Source organism: Sarcophilus harrisii, chromosome 2, assembly GCF_902635505.1.
Source record: "Sarcophilus harrisii chromosome 2, mSarHar1.11, whole genome shotgun sequence".
NCBI classification, from domain to species: domain Eukaryota; kingdom Metazoa; phylum Chordata; class Mammalia; order Dasyuromorphia; family Dasyuridae; genus Sarcophilus; species Sarcophilus harrisii.
Genome location: NC_045427.1, coordinates 202,657,407 through 202,672,542, shown reverse-complemented (window position 1 = coordinate 202,672,542; position 15,136 = coordinate 202,657,407). Strand labels below are relative to the sequence as shown.

The following is a 15,136-nucleotide window of genomic DNA, read 5'->3' as shown; positions in this document are numbered from 1 at the left end:
CTTGTTGGTTACATGTTGCAGTCAGCTCATACCCAAGCCTTTCCACTGACCTCTCTGTGAAACTCTTCATTTCATTCTTTGGAGGCAGTGGTGGTGCCTGGTCTCACTACTATGCAGAAATATATGGTAAAATATTTGAATTAAAATGATAGTTTTTTGCCATTAAAGAAAGCTAAGTGCTTTGAAATTTCCCATTAGCAATCTAGCCCCTCTTGTCCTCCCTTTTCAACTGAGTTCAGCTCACTGTCCATCTGTTCACCCTTTGATAATAAACATCAGGCATAAAGCAGGGAAATATACACTTGCCAAAAGTATTCTCTGTGGGGATGAAGGAGATCCAACAGAGTCTAGGTCAAGGGGAGAATTTCTTGTGAATGGTGAAATCCTCCAGATGGTCCTGATTTCAGATGACAGTGTTGTGACTGCAGTAAAGCCCTAAGATATTGCAGAACCTCTTAGAAGAGCTACAAGTGAAGAAGAGCTTCACTTGAAGAAGTTTAGCCTGTTCATTCACACAAAAAAGACCAAATGGATGAAGAATGCCTATTGCCCATATTTCATTGGACATTTGAATGGAGACCCCATAAAGATTGTCCAACATTATGGATATCTGAGATAAACACCATGGATTGTTACAGCATGTCTCTTTAAATTCGTTTCACTCTTTAAGAAAACTGCTTGCCCAGTGTCTGGTGGGAAACTCCCTGGCAAGTGAAAACAGCAGCAAAGGTAAAAGAATGTTGAGAATTTGGCTGCTGCCTGCAGTATTAGGATGAGCAGCAATTACTCAACTGCCTCAATTGTCAGAGACAGAAATGAGCATGTGAATTTAGGCAAGTTTTAGCCTGTCTTCTTTGCTCAGACTTCCTTCTTTGCAGTATGTGTCACCTACCTGCCTCACAACCACACTGATTAATAAGGAAAATGAGGAATCTGATAAAGATAGTTCCAACACATTTAGCAGCCTAAAGCAGGTATACTATCTCCCTTGAATTCAAACCAAGTCATGCAGTTAGGTTAGTTCCTAGATTTCAGTTATTTAAGCATCTTGCAGATGATGACCATATTTTTGAAGTCTTAGTCATTTCTTAAGAAATATCCTTAAGGAATAAAGTAATATATTTCCTTAAATCAAAATTTCTTAACCTGATGCCCATGAACTTCAAAAATTATCTTTATAATTGTATTTCAACATAACTGGCTTTCTTTGTAACCTTAAATAGTTTATACTTTTAAAGACATTATTCTAATAAAGTGTCTGGTATAGGCTTCCCAGACTCCCCAAAAGATCTGTAACACAAAGGTAAAGGACCTCTGTCTAATATTTGTAAAAGATTTTGCAAACCTTAAAGCATTATTCCAATGTCAGTTATTAAAACTAAAAGTTTTCTTTTTGCTCTATTTGATTGAAACTAACTCTTGAAAGAATGTACAATGATTAACTCAGTGGTTCAGTAATCCAAAACAATCCCAATAGACAGAAAATGCCATCTGCATCGAAAAAGAATTAAGGAGACCGAATGTAAATCAAGACATGCTATGGTCACTTCTTTTTTCCATTTTTTAAATCTCTCCCATGGTTTTCCCTTTTGCTCTGATTTTTCTCTCCCAACATAATTCATAAAACAATGCATTTTTTAAAAATTTACTAGAAAAATAAAAAAAAACCCTAATACTGATAATCCCATGTTCACATTTATTCAGAACTTATCTACTCCAACATCATTCAAAACATGAAGCTACAACAGAGTGGTACTTTGCTTAATCACTTAACTGGTGATTTACACTGGGTATATGATCCATATCTCCTGACTCTTACACCCAAATTCTCTCCTCTACCTTATGCCATTTCCTCACAGTTAAGACATAATATTTAATACTTTCCTAGTACTTCTATCAGTGGAAGGAATCTTAGGTAAACATCTGATCAAGAACAGTTATTTTCTTTCTTCATTTTCATTTTGGAGATAAAACATCTGAGTCCAAGAAATTAAATGATTTCATTTAAAAGTGGTCGAAAGGAAGCTGGAATCTGTGGTTTAATCAATCAGTAAACATTTATTAAGTGTCTACTCTATACCAGGCACTGAACTGAGTTTCTTTATCAATCTTTCTTCCACTGCAACATACTATAGATACTCTGGGATCCTCATGAATAAGAATTTAGCCATGTAACTACAAAATCCACAATTTTCACTAAAATTACTTGGACAATTTCTGGACTTGTGTTTACATCATAGATGCTGGTAGCAAAATCACTCAGCTGTGCCCCAAATATAGCAATTTGTTTTCAATATATGAGCATCTAGTGATATCCCTTTTATTCTCTAACCATACTTTAACCACTGACAAATCCATTTGCTTTTTCCTTGAGAACATCTTTATAAAAAAATCAATATGCCTTAATCCTCCTGCAAATCCATTACTTACCTTTAGAGTAGAATGCAGTCTGGACCCTATCAATGGTGATGGCATGGGGCAGTCCAGTAGATTTTCTTTGAAAGTTTTTAAATTTGGGGTTTGACAAGATTATGGGATCTCCTGCAAGTGCAGGATTATAAGCATAAACTCCTACTGCTAAAACACCATGTGTTCTGTATGTTCAGTTAAAATTCCTAGCACATTACAAGCACTTTATTATCCCAACTCATATGAACAAAGTTTAGTTCAGGTCATACTTTCTCAGTGTAGTTCTGTCTTAAATCATCATCTCCTGTAGTTTCTTAGACAGGTGTTGCATATCTCTTCAATCTGGAGATTCTTTTCTTTTTATCACGGCTGTGAAATGCTGGCCATCTTTGTATGGGAAGCTAAATAAGTTACCTCTTGTAGACAAGGACACTAAGTGGACTCAGGTTTCATCTATCCCTGCCAGAAATTCCTTTCTGTTTTGAATCTGAGATGTTTGTTTATGGTTTTTTGTTTTGAAATGCTAAATAAGATGGGATCACAGTTTCTAGCTACAGCCTACATCCTTTTTTACCTCACTATAACCAGAGAAGATGGCTATGATAGAGCTAAAATAAATAATTTTTAAAAAGAGAAATCTCCCAAAATTCTCCTCACCTTCCTTAGGAACTAAGAAGTAAAATTTTATTAAAAAGGCATTAACCAACCAAATAATATACTTGATGTTCCTTTTCCAATCTTTACAAATCAAATAAATATATCCAAGACAAACTAAAAAATTCAAGTGCTTTAAAATTTTTTTTTTGCCTAATATACATATATTTAATGGTTACACACACATACACACATACACACACACACACACACACACACACACACACACATATATATATATATATTTAAATAAACCTCATAAATTTTAAGGAAAGTGGGATGGTTGTTGCCTCTCTTGTGGTAAAAATTTAAATTTGTTGTTAAAACGCCTGGGTAGTATAGAAACACGGCACTAGGTGGCAATATAATGCAGTGGGCCTGAGTCAGGGGGACCCGAGTTCAAATATAATCTCAGACATCAGGCATGTGACCGAGCCAAATCACTTAATCCAGTTTGCCTCAATTTTCTCATCTTTAAAATAACCCAGAGAAGGAAATGGCAAACTCCAGTACCCTTGCCAAGAAAATCCCAAACAGGGTAATGAAAAGTCAAATCTGACTAAACTACTACAGTAATATGGCACTAGAGAAATTCTCAGTAAATATTCAGATCTTATTACCAAATAGCAAACAATGAGTTTCAAATGCTAGGTGGATAAATCAGTTTTAAGGACCAGAGAGTTGTCTACTTCAAGTATTATCTTCTAGTCCTTTATATCCATTATGATGCCATGGATTTCTACTAAAGACGGGGGGGATTGCTTATTTCCAGTTAGAATGGCAATAAATAAATAAATAAATAAATAAAATGAGAATTTGCTGACCAGATCTTCTTAAGGAGATATTTTAAAAGTCAAGAACTATTAATACTCTGATTCCAGATCAGCATCTTCTTTGACTATGAGGGATATATAGAAAAGATACGACAACTCATGTCTTCTGCAAATCTATAGGACAGTACTAAAAACTAAAGAGAAGAAGGGAAAACTAATTGGCTTGCAGCAGCCTTCACCCATTCTCCATCTCATCCCCAAACTTCATTCTACATTGCCAGCTTGTTTCCTTACTGTAGTCAACCCTAAACCTTATTTTATACATCCTAAATTATTTCTATTAATTTCAAGAGGTCATAAATCTTTAAACAATATGTTTATATTTAATAAATATAAATATACAATATATATCATCTATTGAATTTATATGTGCATTTTCCAGAGAGCTGATCATCATCATCATCATAATAATAATAATTTATATTTATGTGACACTCTGGGATTTATGCAGCATTTTACACAACAAATCTGAGAAGTAGGTAATAATAGTAAGTATTATTAGGCAAAGTAATGATATGCCTTTTACTACACAGGATTGAGAGTTAGAAGAGTTAGATTTGAATCCCAGTTCTGTTTATTCCCTACATGATTTTGAATCCCATTCTCTATGGACCTTATTTTTCCACTTTATAAAATGAAGGAATTGATCTCTAAGAATACTTTTAGCTGTAAATTCCTTTTTAATTTTTCATTGTTTTCATTTTATGGATAATGATAATTAGGCTTTTTTTTACCCAAGTCTATTGACACAAAATACAGTGCTCTTTCCACTATAATTTATAGCCATCATCAGAGCTATTTTATGTTTGATACTGATGAACTTATAGAGCTATTTTTTAGTTTTGACCTTGCTTGAACAATATTTTCACCCTTATTTTTTGATAAAAATTTCAGGTGTTAATTTTACTCTTAACAATAATAATAGCCAACATTTATATAATAGCATTTTAAAGTTTGCAAAGCATGTGCACCAATGCATATATACAATCATCTCATTTAGCCCTTTGCAGTAGGTACTACTGTTATTCCTATTTTATAGATGAGAAAACTGGAGAGGGTTAAATGATTTGTCATTGGTTACACAGCTATTATATACAACGATGGATCTGAACTCAAGTGTTCTTCATTCCAAAATTTAACATCTAATCTACTATGTTAACAACTTACTTGGCTGTCATCCTTAAGGATCAGTTGTGTTTTAGGAAGTATAGTCTGCATACATGGTACTTGTAGGGAAGAGGAAGAACGACTTTTAAAAAGGTATACGCTTGACTAAGAATATGAAAATGGAAGGGAATAAGGGGAAAAAAGAAGAGAAAAACAGAAAAAGGAGGGGGAAAAAGGTGACAAGGCAAGAATTGGCTGGCTCTCTGCTCAGATTGCTTTTTAAACTGGCTTCAGTGTTACTAGATGTGAAGATTCAAAAGTTGGAGTTAAATGATGGGACTAGGTCCCCTGTTGGTCACTACTGCTGCAGACCTGTTTGATTAGAGTGACCTAGCTAGCAATGTATCAAGGGTGACAGAAACATTGAAGGGATCTATAACAGTAGCACCAGGCCAGTTATCAGAGAGCAAGAAGTCATGTACACAATCCCTCTCTGCAAAATAATCTAAAAAAGTGAGAGGAAATGTTACAGACTGTAGGAAAAGTAAGTATTCTCAAAATAAAATGTTAGCTGACTGGTACAAAGTTAAATACAGGCTTTCTCAGAAATATGGCAAAAAATATCCTAATCCTGGATAATTACAAATTTTTTCACTTCTGAAATTCTCATTGTGGTGTGGACATGAATTTGGGTTCTAGAAAGCCATGATAAAAAGTCAATTATTCAACTTGTTGAACATTAAAGAGAATAAGGGAAATAGGTTCAGCCAGCTCTCCAGAAGCATATTCTACTCAAGGAGTTGAATTCATTTGGATGGGCCTGGGAATTTGTTTCCCATTAAGAAAGTCTTAGAGTGGTTTTTTTTTTTTTTTTTTGGAAAGTTATTTTTTGTTTTTATTTTTACTTTGGGATCCAGAATATAGCTTCATAAGCTAAATACCATATTAAGGATACTTTTAATTACTTCTGTTCATAACTCATTAACAAGGCATTTCCCTAAGTATCTAAGTGTTAGGGGAAAGGCAAAAAAAATTAATGGGTAGAAGAGTGCATAAAGTTGAAAAACATTTAAAAAGGAGCAATATCTCAATGGCACTCGATTTCACTGTACAAGTAGGTATCATTTTCCCACTCAGAAAAAAAATGCCATAATACCATCATTACTCTTTTGAACTATAGTTCAAATTTAATGATAGAAAATGATTTCTTATTTATCAGTAAAAACTATTGTTTGATCTATATTTTATAAACTTTTTTAAAGATGGGCAGGATTTACCCTATCCCTTCAAGTCATCTCATCCTGAAGAAAAACTCTTTTGTTGTTGTGACATGACTTCCAACTTTTGGGTTGTCATAAACTATTGGATTTTTTTTTAAATTGCTGATTTTATTTATTATCTTCTTAGTTAGAGTATAAGTAAGCTCTTTGAAGATAAGAACTATGTCTTAAACTGTTATATGGCCAAGGACTATCTCCAGGTTCCCTCTTCTCTAAATTCAGCTATCACCCTTCTGCCAAAACAATTTCATACTGCACAACTCTGATCCTTCCCAACTTTAGTTTGTGTATATCATTTAGAGTATATGTGTGTATATTTGTATTTGTGTGTCTATATACACACATATACATCTGTATGTACATTTAGTTTCCTCCAATATAACCTCTGAGGACAAAGACTGAATTTTTCTTCACAACATTAAAGCAGAGAAATCAGTGTCTGACACATAGGAGGTACTGAAGAAATGCTTGTTAACTGATTGATACTAATGCACCTTCTATTAAAAAACCTTCAGTGTTTCCTCACTGACTAAAGTTTGTTGTTTTTGGTTGTTTTTCTAATGAGGTGGTAACATGCATTGTCAAAAAATTATCTTCCATTCATTTCTGGCAAATGTGTTCAGGTTTGTGTTGTGCATCTGTTATCAAATTATTGAAGCCCATCAACAAAAGCAAATTACTTAACTTTTCAGAACTTTCATTGACCTGATTTTCAAAATACAAAAAAACAAAACAACAACAACAACAACAACAAAACAAAACAAAACAAAAAAACAGTCTCCAGGTGTATCCAATTCTTCAGCATCCCCATTTGGGGTTTGTAGGCAAAGATACTGGAATAGTTTGCTACTTCCTTCTTGTTTTATAGATAAGGAACTGAGGCAAACAGGGTTAAATGACTTGTCCAAAGTCATAGTTAAAAAATGTCTGAGGTCACATTTAAACTCAGAAAGATGAATCTTTCTGATTCCAGCTCTGCTACTCTACCCACTACGCCACCTAGTGTGTCTCCCTCTTTTTGGAAACTATGCTTCTCTCAATTAAGCCCAAGAAAACCTTAGCTTTTTTGCCTACCACATCACACCAATGACTCATAGCGTATATGCAGTCTACTAAGCTATCCTGTTACCCAAATCCTTTTCAAAAATTGTCATCTATCCATATTATACTTCTAAGGTTGATTTTATTTTTACTCAAGTGCAAGACCTTATATTTATCTCTAATAAATTTCATCACATAAGATTAAGCTCAATGCAATGACCTTGCAAGGTTTGAGATACTAACTGGATAACTATATCAGATAACATCCATTGTGTTAATTATCCCTCCCATATTAGAGTTATATGCAAATTTAATTATACTATCTACACTTCTGCCCACAATACATTGATAAAAATGTTAAAAATCACAGTACCAAGCATAAATCCCTTAGGATTCAAGCCAGTAACAACCACAGTTTGAATGAAGTCACCACAATCCATCTCACTGTATAATCACATAATTCATACATTTCCATCTTCTCCACTAGAATCATGTAAGACACTTTATCAAAGATTTATTAAAATAAAGCTAAACACTATTATAGAAGTCTTCTAACATACTAGTCTTGAAATCCTGTCAAAAAAGTAAATATTAGTCTGATACTACCTTGATGAAGTCTCTATAATCACCACTTTCTTTTCCAGATGTTCACTAATTATTTCTTTAATGATTCATTCTAGAATATTCCTAGAAATCAAACTCATGCTCATAGGCCTATAATTTGCAGACTCTTGTTCTTTGTATTTGAAAATCAGGTCAAGCAAAGCTCAGGTAAGTTAAGGGACTTGCTGCTTTTGTTGGATGGCTTCAACAATTTGATAATGCACAACACAAATATGAGGACATGCTTACCAGAAATGAATGGAAAATAAATTTTTAACAATACATGTTACCACTTCATTAAAAAAGTTTTGGTCTTTATAGAGGATCTTTCAGAATGTCTATTATAGTAAAGTAAAGCAAACAAACCAATATTCATTTTCCAGATAAACTTATACTGACATTTGGCATATGCTGGCAATTACTTTCCAAAGAATGCTTCACATTGTTTGAAATGCTTCTACCCTTAAAGAATCATAGAAGCAGAAAGTTTAGGAGTTTCAGAAGACCTTAGTGTCTAGCCCATTTTTTTCAGATGTTTTCCCAATCACCACATTCTCCTGCCCATGCTATTATAATTGTCTTGGGGTGATCTACATTTTATCTTTTCTTTGCAACAACTTCACAATTTCAGAACTCGCACACACTTATTTCACAAGCTGCACATTCATTCACTTGGGTTATCAACATTTTAATAAAACAACTATATAGAGAGCATTGTGTATCATATTACTAAATATCTGCTACAACCAGACATGCTACCTATAGAGTTTATGATTTTTCAGAGTTTTTCTTATAAATCCATGTAATTGGTAATTAATAATTACAGTGCTTTCCAAGGGTTGGTGGCTTGATAGTCTTAATTGTTAAATTACTTTAGTGAGTGAATGCATTGAGCAATGTCTTCTCCATCAGGAAAATTTACTAACATGTTTTAAAAACTTCTTTTCCAACATGCTGAATTGATATTTTAGTAGCTCTATTAGTTCTCTGTATATTAATACACACAAGTGAAGGTCACTCAGTTCCGATGATTTGTATATGTTGTACAAGTAGTCCCCGGTGTTTTGTCAATATTTACTTTTGGAATAACTAATTATTTCCTTATTTACTTATATTTGTTTCTCTTCCCACACTGCATTAACATAATTTTATTAGATCTTTGTTTGTTTCTCTCCAGTGGCAGCTCAGAGATTTCTTTACTACAAGATCTTAATGATGACAATAAAAGACACCAGTTGGAAACAAAGTTTGGAGCCTTGGGCTGTGTAATTTCCCAAACTCTGCTACAAGCTTACTAACTCCATGTATTTCTTTCTATCCATTAAATGCAAACCATAATGCCTTCCTTAGAGGACAAAGTCTTAATGAGAAGTCTATGCAACACATCGAAATTTACAGAAAATTTTATATAGCAGCCCTCCTTCAACTCAGTCATTCTGAGTTTTCCTGGTTTCTGAATTCTTTTTTTTTTTTTAACCAAAGTACTATAACAGCAATTATTAAGATGTTGAAACAATTTTCTAACCAAAATAAGACTTGTTACTAAAATGTGACTGAGGTAAAGAGAAGGATGCTTTCATCAAGTGTGCAATCTTGGAATTCTACTTCCCTAATCAGTTATAGATCCTGAAAGTAGCTATTTAGATTCCAGTTGTGGTTTTTTTTTTTTTTTTTTTTTTTGATCAATGAGTTTGAAGATGATAGGGGCAGCAATAGAAAAACTATCATGGGAGCATCTTATTTCATGTATCTTTGCTAAAGTGGGGCCATAACTATTTTAATTCCTTTATGTGTGAAATTCAAGGCAGAACCATATGCTCCACCATGTTAGCTCCAACCATTTCCTGTCCCCCCCCCCCAAAAAAAAGCAGTATAATATTCTTATTTCTGTTATCTCTAGATTAAGGAAAAGTTGGATTCAATAAGTCTAGCAATTCCTTTCACATGAAATAAATCCTTTATTGACCCTATCAAAACTTGTCCAGAAAATTCAACTTGTATATTTAAATAAACTGCTTCCCAAATCCCAAAGAGAACCTGAAACAATCTTCTTAGCCTCTTAGAGCCCAAAGTTCCTCACACTAGGTGAGCAGCCTTTTTAAGAAACAGCAGCAATTTTTACATTTCTATTTTATTACTGACTTACAGATGTGTAGGAAGCATTCACTGAAGGGTTCTTGTCTATAGTCACATAGCTCATATGCATCAAAAGCAAACTCAGAAAAGTCTTCCTGACTTTAAGCTGGGAACTCTAACATTATGCAACACTGCTTCTCAACAACCTGGGATAACAAGAGGTTAAATAAGAAAACTTAGAACAATGGGTAAAGATCTAATGGAATAGAGGTTTTTAGACTAAATGTAAAGAAAATACAAGCATTGAGTATACTTCAAAGAGGATCATTCAAAGACTTCTCATTTGAACTACTGGATTTCAGAGTTGTTGTTTACCAAAAATAAAGGAAATATATGACCCATGGTTTTCAAAGAAAAAGATCTATAACTGTCTTCATATGTGAATGCATGCATTTATAAATACACACAATTATATGTATGCCCTTATTACTTCTGTAGTTTTACTTTGATGCCTCCTTGTCATGTGGAGTGACTTGGCATTTAGTATAATACTCTACATAAAAAAATAAATGTTTGATGAACTAAATTGGCCAGAGGTACTAGAAAAGTTTTAAGTACAGATGATAATAGACTGGTCTGAATTATCAATCTAGTTTAGTTCAGAAGTTGGCCACCAGGTTATGGTGTAGGGAGGATGTAATCTACATGGATGGCAGAAGAAATCAATACTAATTAAATGAATGATCCATGGAGTACTGTAGTAAAAACACACACGTATGTATGTGTACATTGATATATGTACACACAACATACATATATATGCATGTAAAGATGTGTCTAAACATTTACTTATTTATGAATTTTTTGTATGAAGTAAAAACTGGAAAAATAAGGTAGAAATATCTTTAATAGATCAAACAGAAGAACCGTTATGTTGTCTTTACTTCTAAAGAACAATGTTTTTCAATTATTAATTCTTTGGTACCCATAACGATTCAAAAAAAAATTATCTTCAAGATCTAATGTAAGAAGACCAAACTTAATTATGTTTTTGGTTTGTTCCTTAATTTATGTGACCCTGGACACAAGTTATTTATCCTTATGATGATCTATTTCCTCATTTTTTGAGTATGATTAAAAAATACTACCTTTACAAAGTATCTGTAAAGAGTAATTAAAATTATTAGGAAGCTGCACATATGACTTTAACTTAAGTAATCAGTTCTTTGAAAAAAAGTAGATGAGTCATATTTCTTTATTGTAAATAATGTTTTCTCAGTAAAGCCATTAATAACAATAATAAAAAATAGATATATTTTAAAGGAGTTTACATTAACAGATACAACCAGTAGGGGTCATTTCAGTGCAAAAATTGCAGCAAAGAAAGACACTAACATGAACAAATATATAGGATACTGTGGATGTTGCTTAAAATAATTACTGTTTCAGCCCAGTAAATATCTGAATAAAACTGCAAAATGAGTGAAACACCTGTCACTGTGAAATTTCCTGCAAAACAAAAGAAAAGAAGAGGGAGAAAAGCAAGTATCTTCTGGATAATTATTAGCACAATAAAGATTTCCTTTCAGTTCTGCACAAAGGAGAACAATAGTATTTCCTTATTTTTTTTTTTTTAATCAAACGAGTGGTCAGTCACTGAAGTCACTCATAATTTACAAAGATGTTTCTGAAATCAATCTGATCAATTGCCAGTATCATACTTGACAGCCTGACTGAATCATATATAATCTAAATTTGTGTCTTTGTAAACTTTCAGTTTCTTGTAGTTAGAAATACAAATGTCTTGCTACTTTGGAAATTCTAAGAAAGGCTCTGAAGAGCTCTACCTTTGGTAGAGCTGAAAACAAATCTACTAGAATTAAATCCATTGCTACAGAACATTAATTGGAATCTAATTATGTCAAATAACTCTTCCAAGCATTTTCCATATGAATACCAAATGCATGGGGTGTTACCAGTGGAAATGAAGTTATGTAGAAATTGCATCACTTCAGAGGAATGAAATGCTCACCAGCAACTGCCAAAAGAACTCCATACTGTGACATGGTAAAAATGTGGCCAAAACATTTGATTATTGTAAAAGCTCACTGTATTCTTCCTTTTTGTCACCAGATTCTGGTGAGAAGAAACAAAATTAAGTTAGAACTAGATCTCTAGGACCTATAAAAAATTAAGATCAAAGCAAAAAAAATCCCTCCCTGAGACCAAAGCAATTTTCCTGTACAGCCACAAATTTCTAACTTTGCATTTTCACTGTAGTCAAATAGATGAGGTTGGATCAAGTCAAATATATATTCTGGGTAACAATAAGTTAATTTTTCCAGAAGATCTCTATTTTTCTTAGAAGTAAAAACTTTGCTGATGTCAGAAATTGATACTAAAATGTTGCATTCCATGATGGTACACATAAAGTAAATAAAAGCAACCTGACCTAAGTCGTCACTGTCATAAGGGCAACCCTGTCTCTCCTACCCTTGTTCTTTTACCAATACTGAAATCCAGTCTTTCTTTAAAAAGTTTCCTATCATCATTACTACTACTAGCTTACAAATCAGAAAATTCTTCTGACTTTCCAAAACTGACCAGCTTTCCAAAAACAAAGACAAGGTAATTTATTCCCAAATAAAGGGGAAAATGAGCATTTAAATCTGTTCTATAACTATTTTTGCTTTAAAATTTGACAAACCATACCTGAACAAGAAAGGTATTCTGGAACTCTAACACTATAACCAATTTTTAAAACCCCACTGAAAAGATTCTTCCCTCAACATTCCTCAAGTGAGTTTTGGAGAAAAGTGACAAAAAAGGGCATTTCCCCTCTTTCTCTCCTGTTCCATTCCCCAGTCTTCAATGGGAGGGAGAGTGTCTGACTTTACGACTTATTCAGCAAAACGGTACCAAATAGCGTCACCATCTACAGCTCAAAGGGGATTTCTTTTTCCCCTGGTGTCTAACTTGAACTTCTCCAATTCGTGCTGCATAGCCAAATAAAATTAACTTTATCTTTCTCCCTCTCCCTCACTTCTCCCCCTCCTGGCCAGTGTGGTCAACCTTGGGAGGAAAAGACAAGCAAGCCGGAATTTAGGCTGACATCCACCAACAGTAGCTCTCCAAACTAAGAAAGCTACCGCTCTTCTCATCGAGGGTTACCTATGTCAGTCTACATCTAGATAGGGTGTGGGTAGGTTGGGAGTAGTCTAATAACCAAAATGCTGCAGGAAACAGAAGCAGAACAATCATTGCTGTCAAAAAAAAAAAAAAAAAAAGTAACCAGCTCTAGGATCAAAAAAGCAATAGTTATCTGATCTTGAAACTAACAGCAAATAAGGGGCCCCCACCAATCAGCAACTCCCTCATTCGGGCTCCTTGGACTCCCTTTCCTCGAGGAGAAAGAGAAGCCTTTGACCGTTTTCAATAGGCAAATAAATGAGTAACTACAGTATGCAACTTCCCCGGTGCTGACATATTCGGGAGCTGAAATTGATTTATATGCGCAGGGAGGAGGAAAGGGGAGGAAGAGAGGCACACACAAGGAGAGGGAGCTCCATCAACAGAGAAGGGACTTTGGCGTACTGTATTCTGAACGTTGTTTCACACTGCAGTATCGGGAGGGAGGGCCGGGGAGGAAGGAGGGGAAGGAAGGAGAGGAGGTAGGGATCAAGGCCGGGACTTCCCCCCACGGAGCAGCCTGCGGGCAGCCTCTGCAGTGCCCCCCGAAGAAGGCGCAGCAGACTCCGGGACCAGAGCCTGCACCACCCAGCACAGGACCAGGCCATTTAATCTATGGAAAAGCCCTCCCCAACACACAGGCACACAGCCCAACCAACACCCCTCCGGGCGGCAGCAGTGTGTGTGTGTGTGGGGGGGGGGGGGGCGGACCCCCCCCCCCCCTACCCCCCCCCCCCCCCCCCCCCCCAAAAAAAAATCGACTGCAGTTGGCAAAAGGAACGAGGAAGAGAAAAGAGGCGGGGGCTCTCTTGGGGGCGGCGGCCGCCTTTGCCTCCCTCCTCTGGCCCCTTCTTGCCTCGGATAAAGTCTCAGCTAAACTTTGTTTAGCGGAGTGAGTTGCGCGCCGAGGTTTGGGGGTGGGGGGTAGGAAGGATGGAGGGTACAAGGGCTGAAGCCGGGCCTGGGCCAGAGGTGGGGGAGAGGGAAAGGTGGGAGGGGGGCGCGCTCACGGTACCTTCGCAAACGCCGACTTCGTACTCGGTGATGGAGTCGCCATTGAGCGGGGGGCGGATGACACAGCGAAGCCCCCGGTCGCAGGCTCCGTGGAGCCCGTACACGCCGCCGCAGCTCTCGTTTCTCTGTCGGGCGCACATATAACAGCAGCCGCAGATCCCCTGCACGATGCTGCCCGGGCAGTTCTTGGGCTCTTCGCACTTGGACTCGTCGCAGGGCAGGCACACCAGCGCCCGGGTGCCCGAGCGCGCCAGCAGCAGCAACAGCAGCAGCGGCCCCAGCAGCGCGACCAGGAGGTGCCCGCAGCCGGCCAGCCCCTTGCCCCCCGCCACCAAGTACATCCTCCTCTAGCGCCGCCGCCTCCTCCTCGCAGCCGGGCCGGGAGTGGAGCAGCGGGCGCCCTTCCCTCCTCCTCCGGGCACACTCGCCCCGGCGGGCGCCCAGCCGGAGCCCACGGTGGCCGCCGCCCCCTTAGACTCCCCCCGGCGCGCGACTCCCCAGCCGGGGCGAGTTCCCCCACTCCCCCTTCGGCCCGCGCCGACCCCAATCCCAACTAGCGTTGGCGCCCGCAGCCGCAGCAGTAGCTTCCCCTCCTCCTCCTCCCAGGAGGGAGGGAGAAAGAAAAGAAAGAGAGACAGAAAGAGAGAAAGAAAGAGGTAAAAAAAAAAAAAAAAAGTTTCCTCTCGGCAGCTCCGGTTCAACCCAAACTTCTGGCGGAGGAAGCGGCGGCCGCGCTGGGCTCCAGCCCCGCGGCTGGGCGGAGGTGGCGGCTCCTCCTCCTGCCGGGAGAACTGTGGTGGCCCCCGCAAGAGCAGCAGCACCAGCAGCAGCACAAGCGGCGGCGGCAGCGGCAGCAGTAGCAAGTCCCCCCTGCAACTGGGTCCCCGGTCCCCGCCTCCGGAGCCGGGCGGGAGCGGTGGCGCAGGCTGA

At 37.3% G+C, this 15,136-nt stretch overlaps 1 protein-coding gene across 3 annotated transcripts in view; it reads right to left on the bottom strand.

The window, feature by feature from the left end:
* The window catches only part of CRIM1 (cysteine rich transmembrane BMP regulator 1), a 223,389-nt gene extending 208,772 nt beyond the window's left edge, over positions 1–14,617 (bottom strand). For all 3 annotated transcript variants that reach the window (XM_031951261.1, XM_031951263.1, XM_031951262.1), the window contains exon 1: positions 14,208–14,617. In XM_031951261.1, the coding sequence (XP_031807121.1) occupies positions 14,208–14,547 (340 nt within the window). In that variant the 5' untranslated portion in view covers positions 14,548–14,617. The remainder of the gene's footprint in view (positions 1–14,207) is intronic.
* Positions 14,618–15,136: the final 519 nt, after the last annotated feature.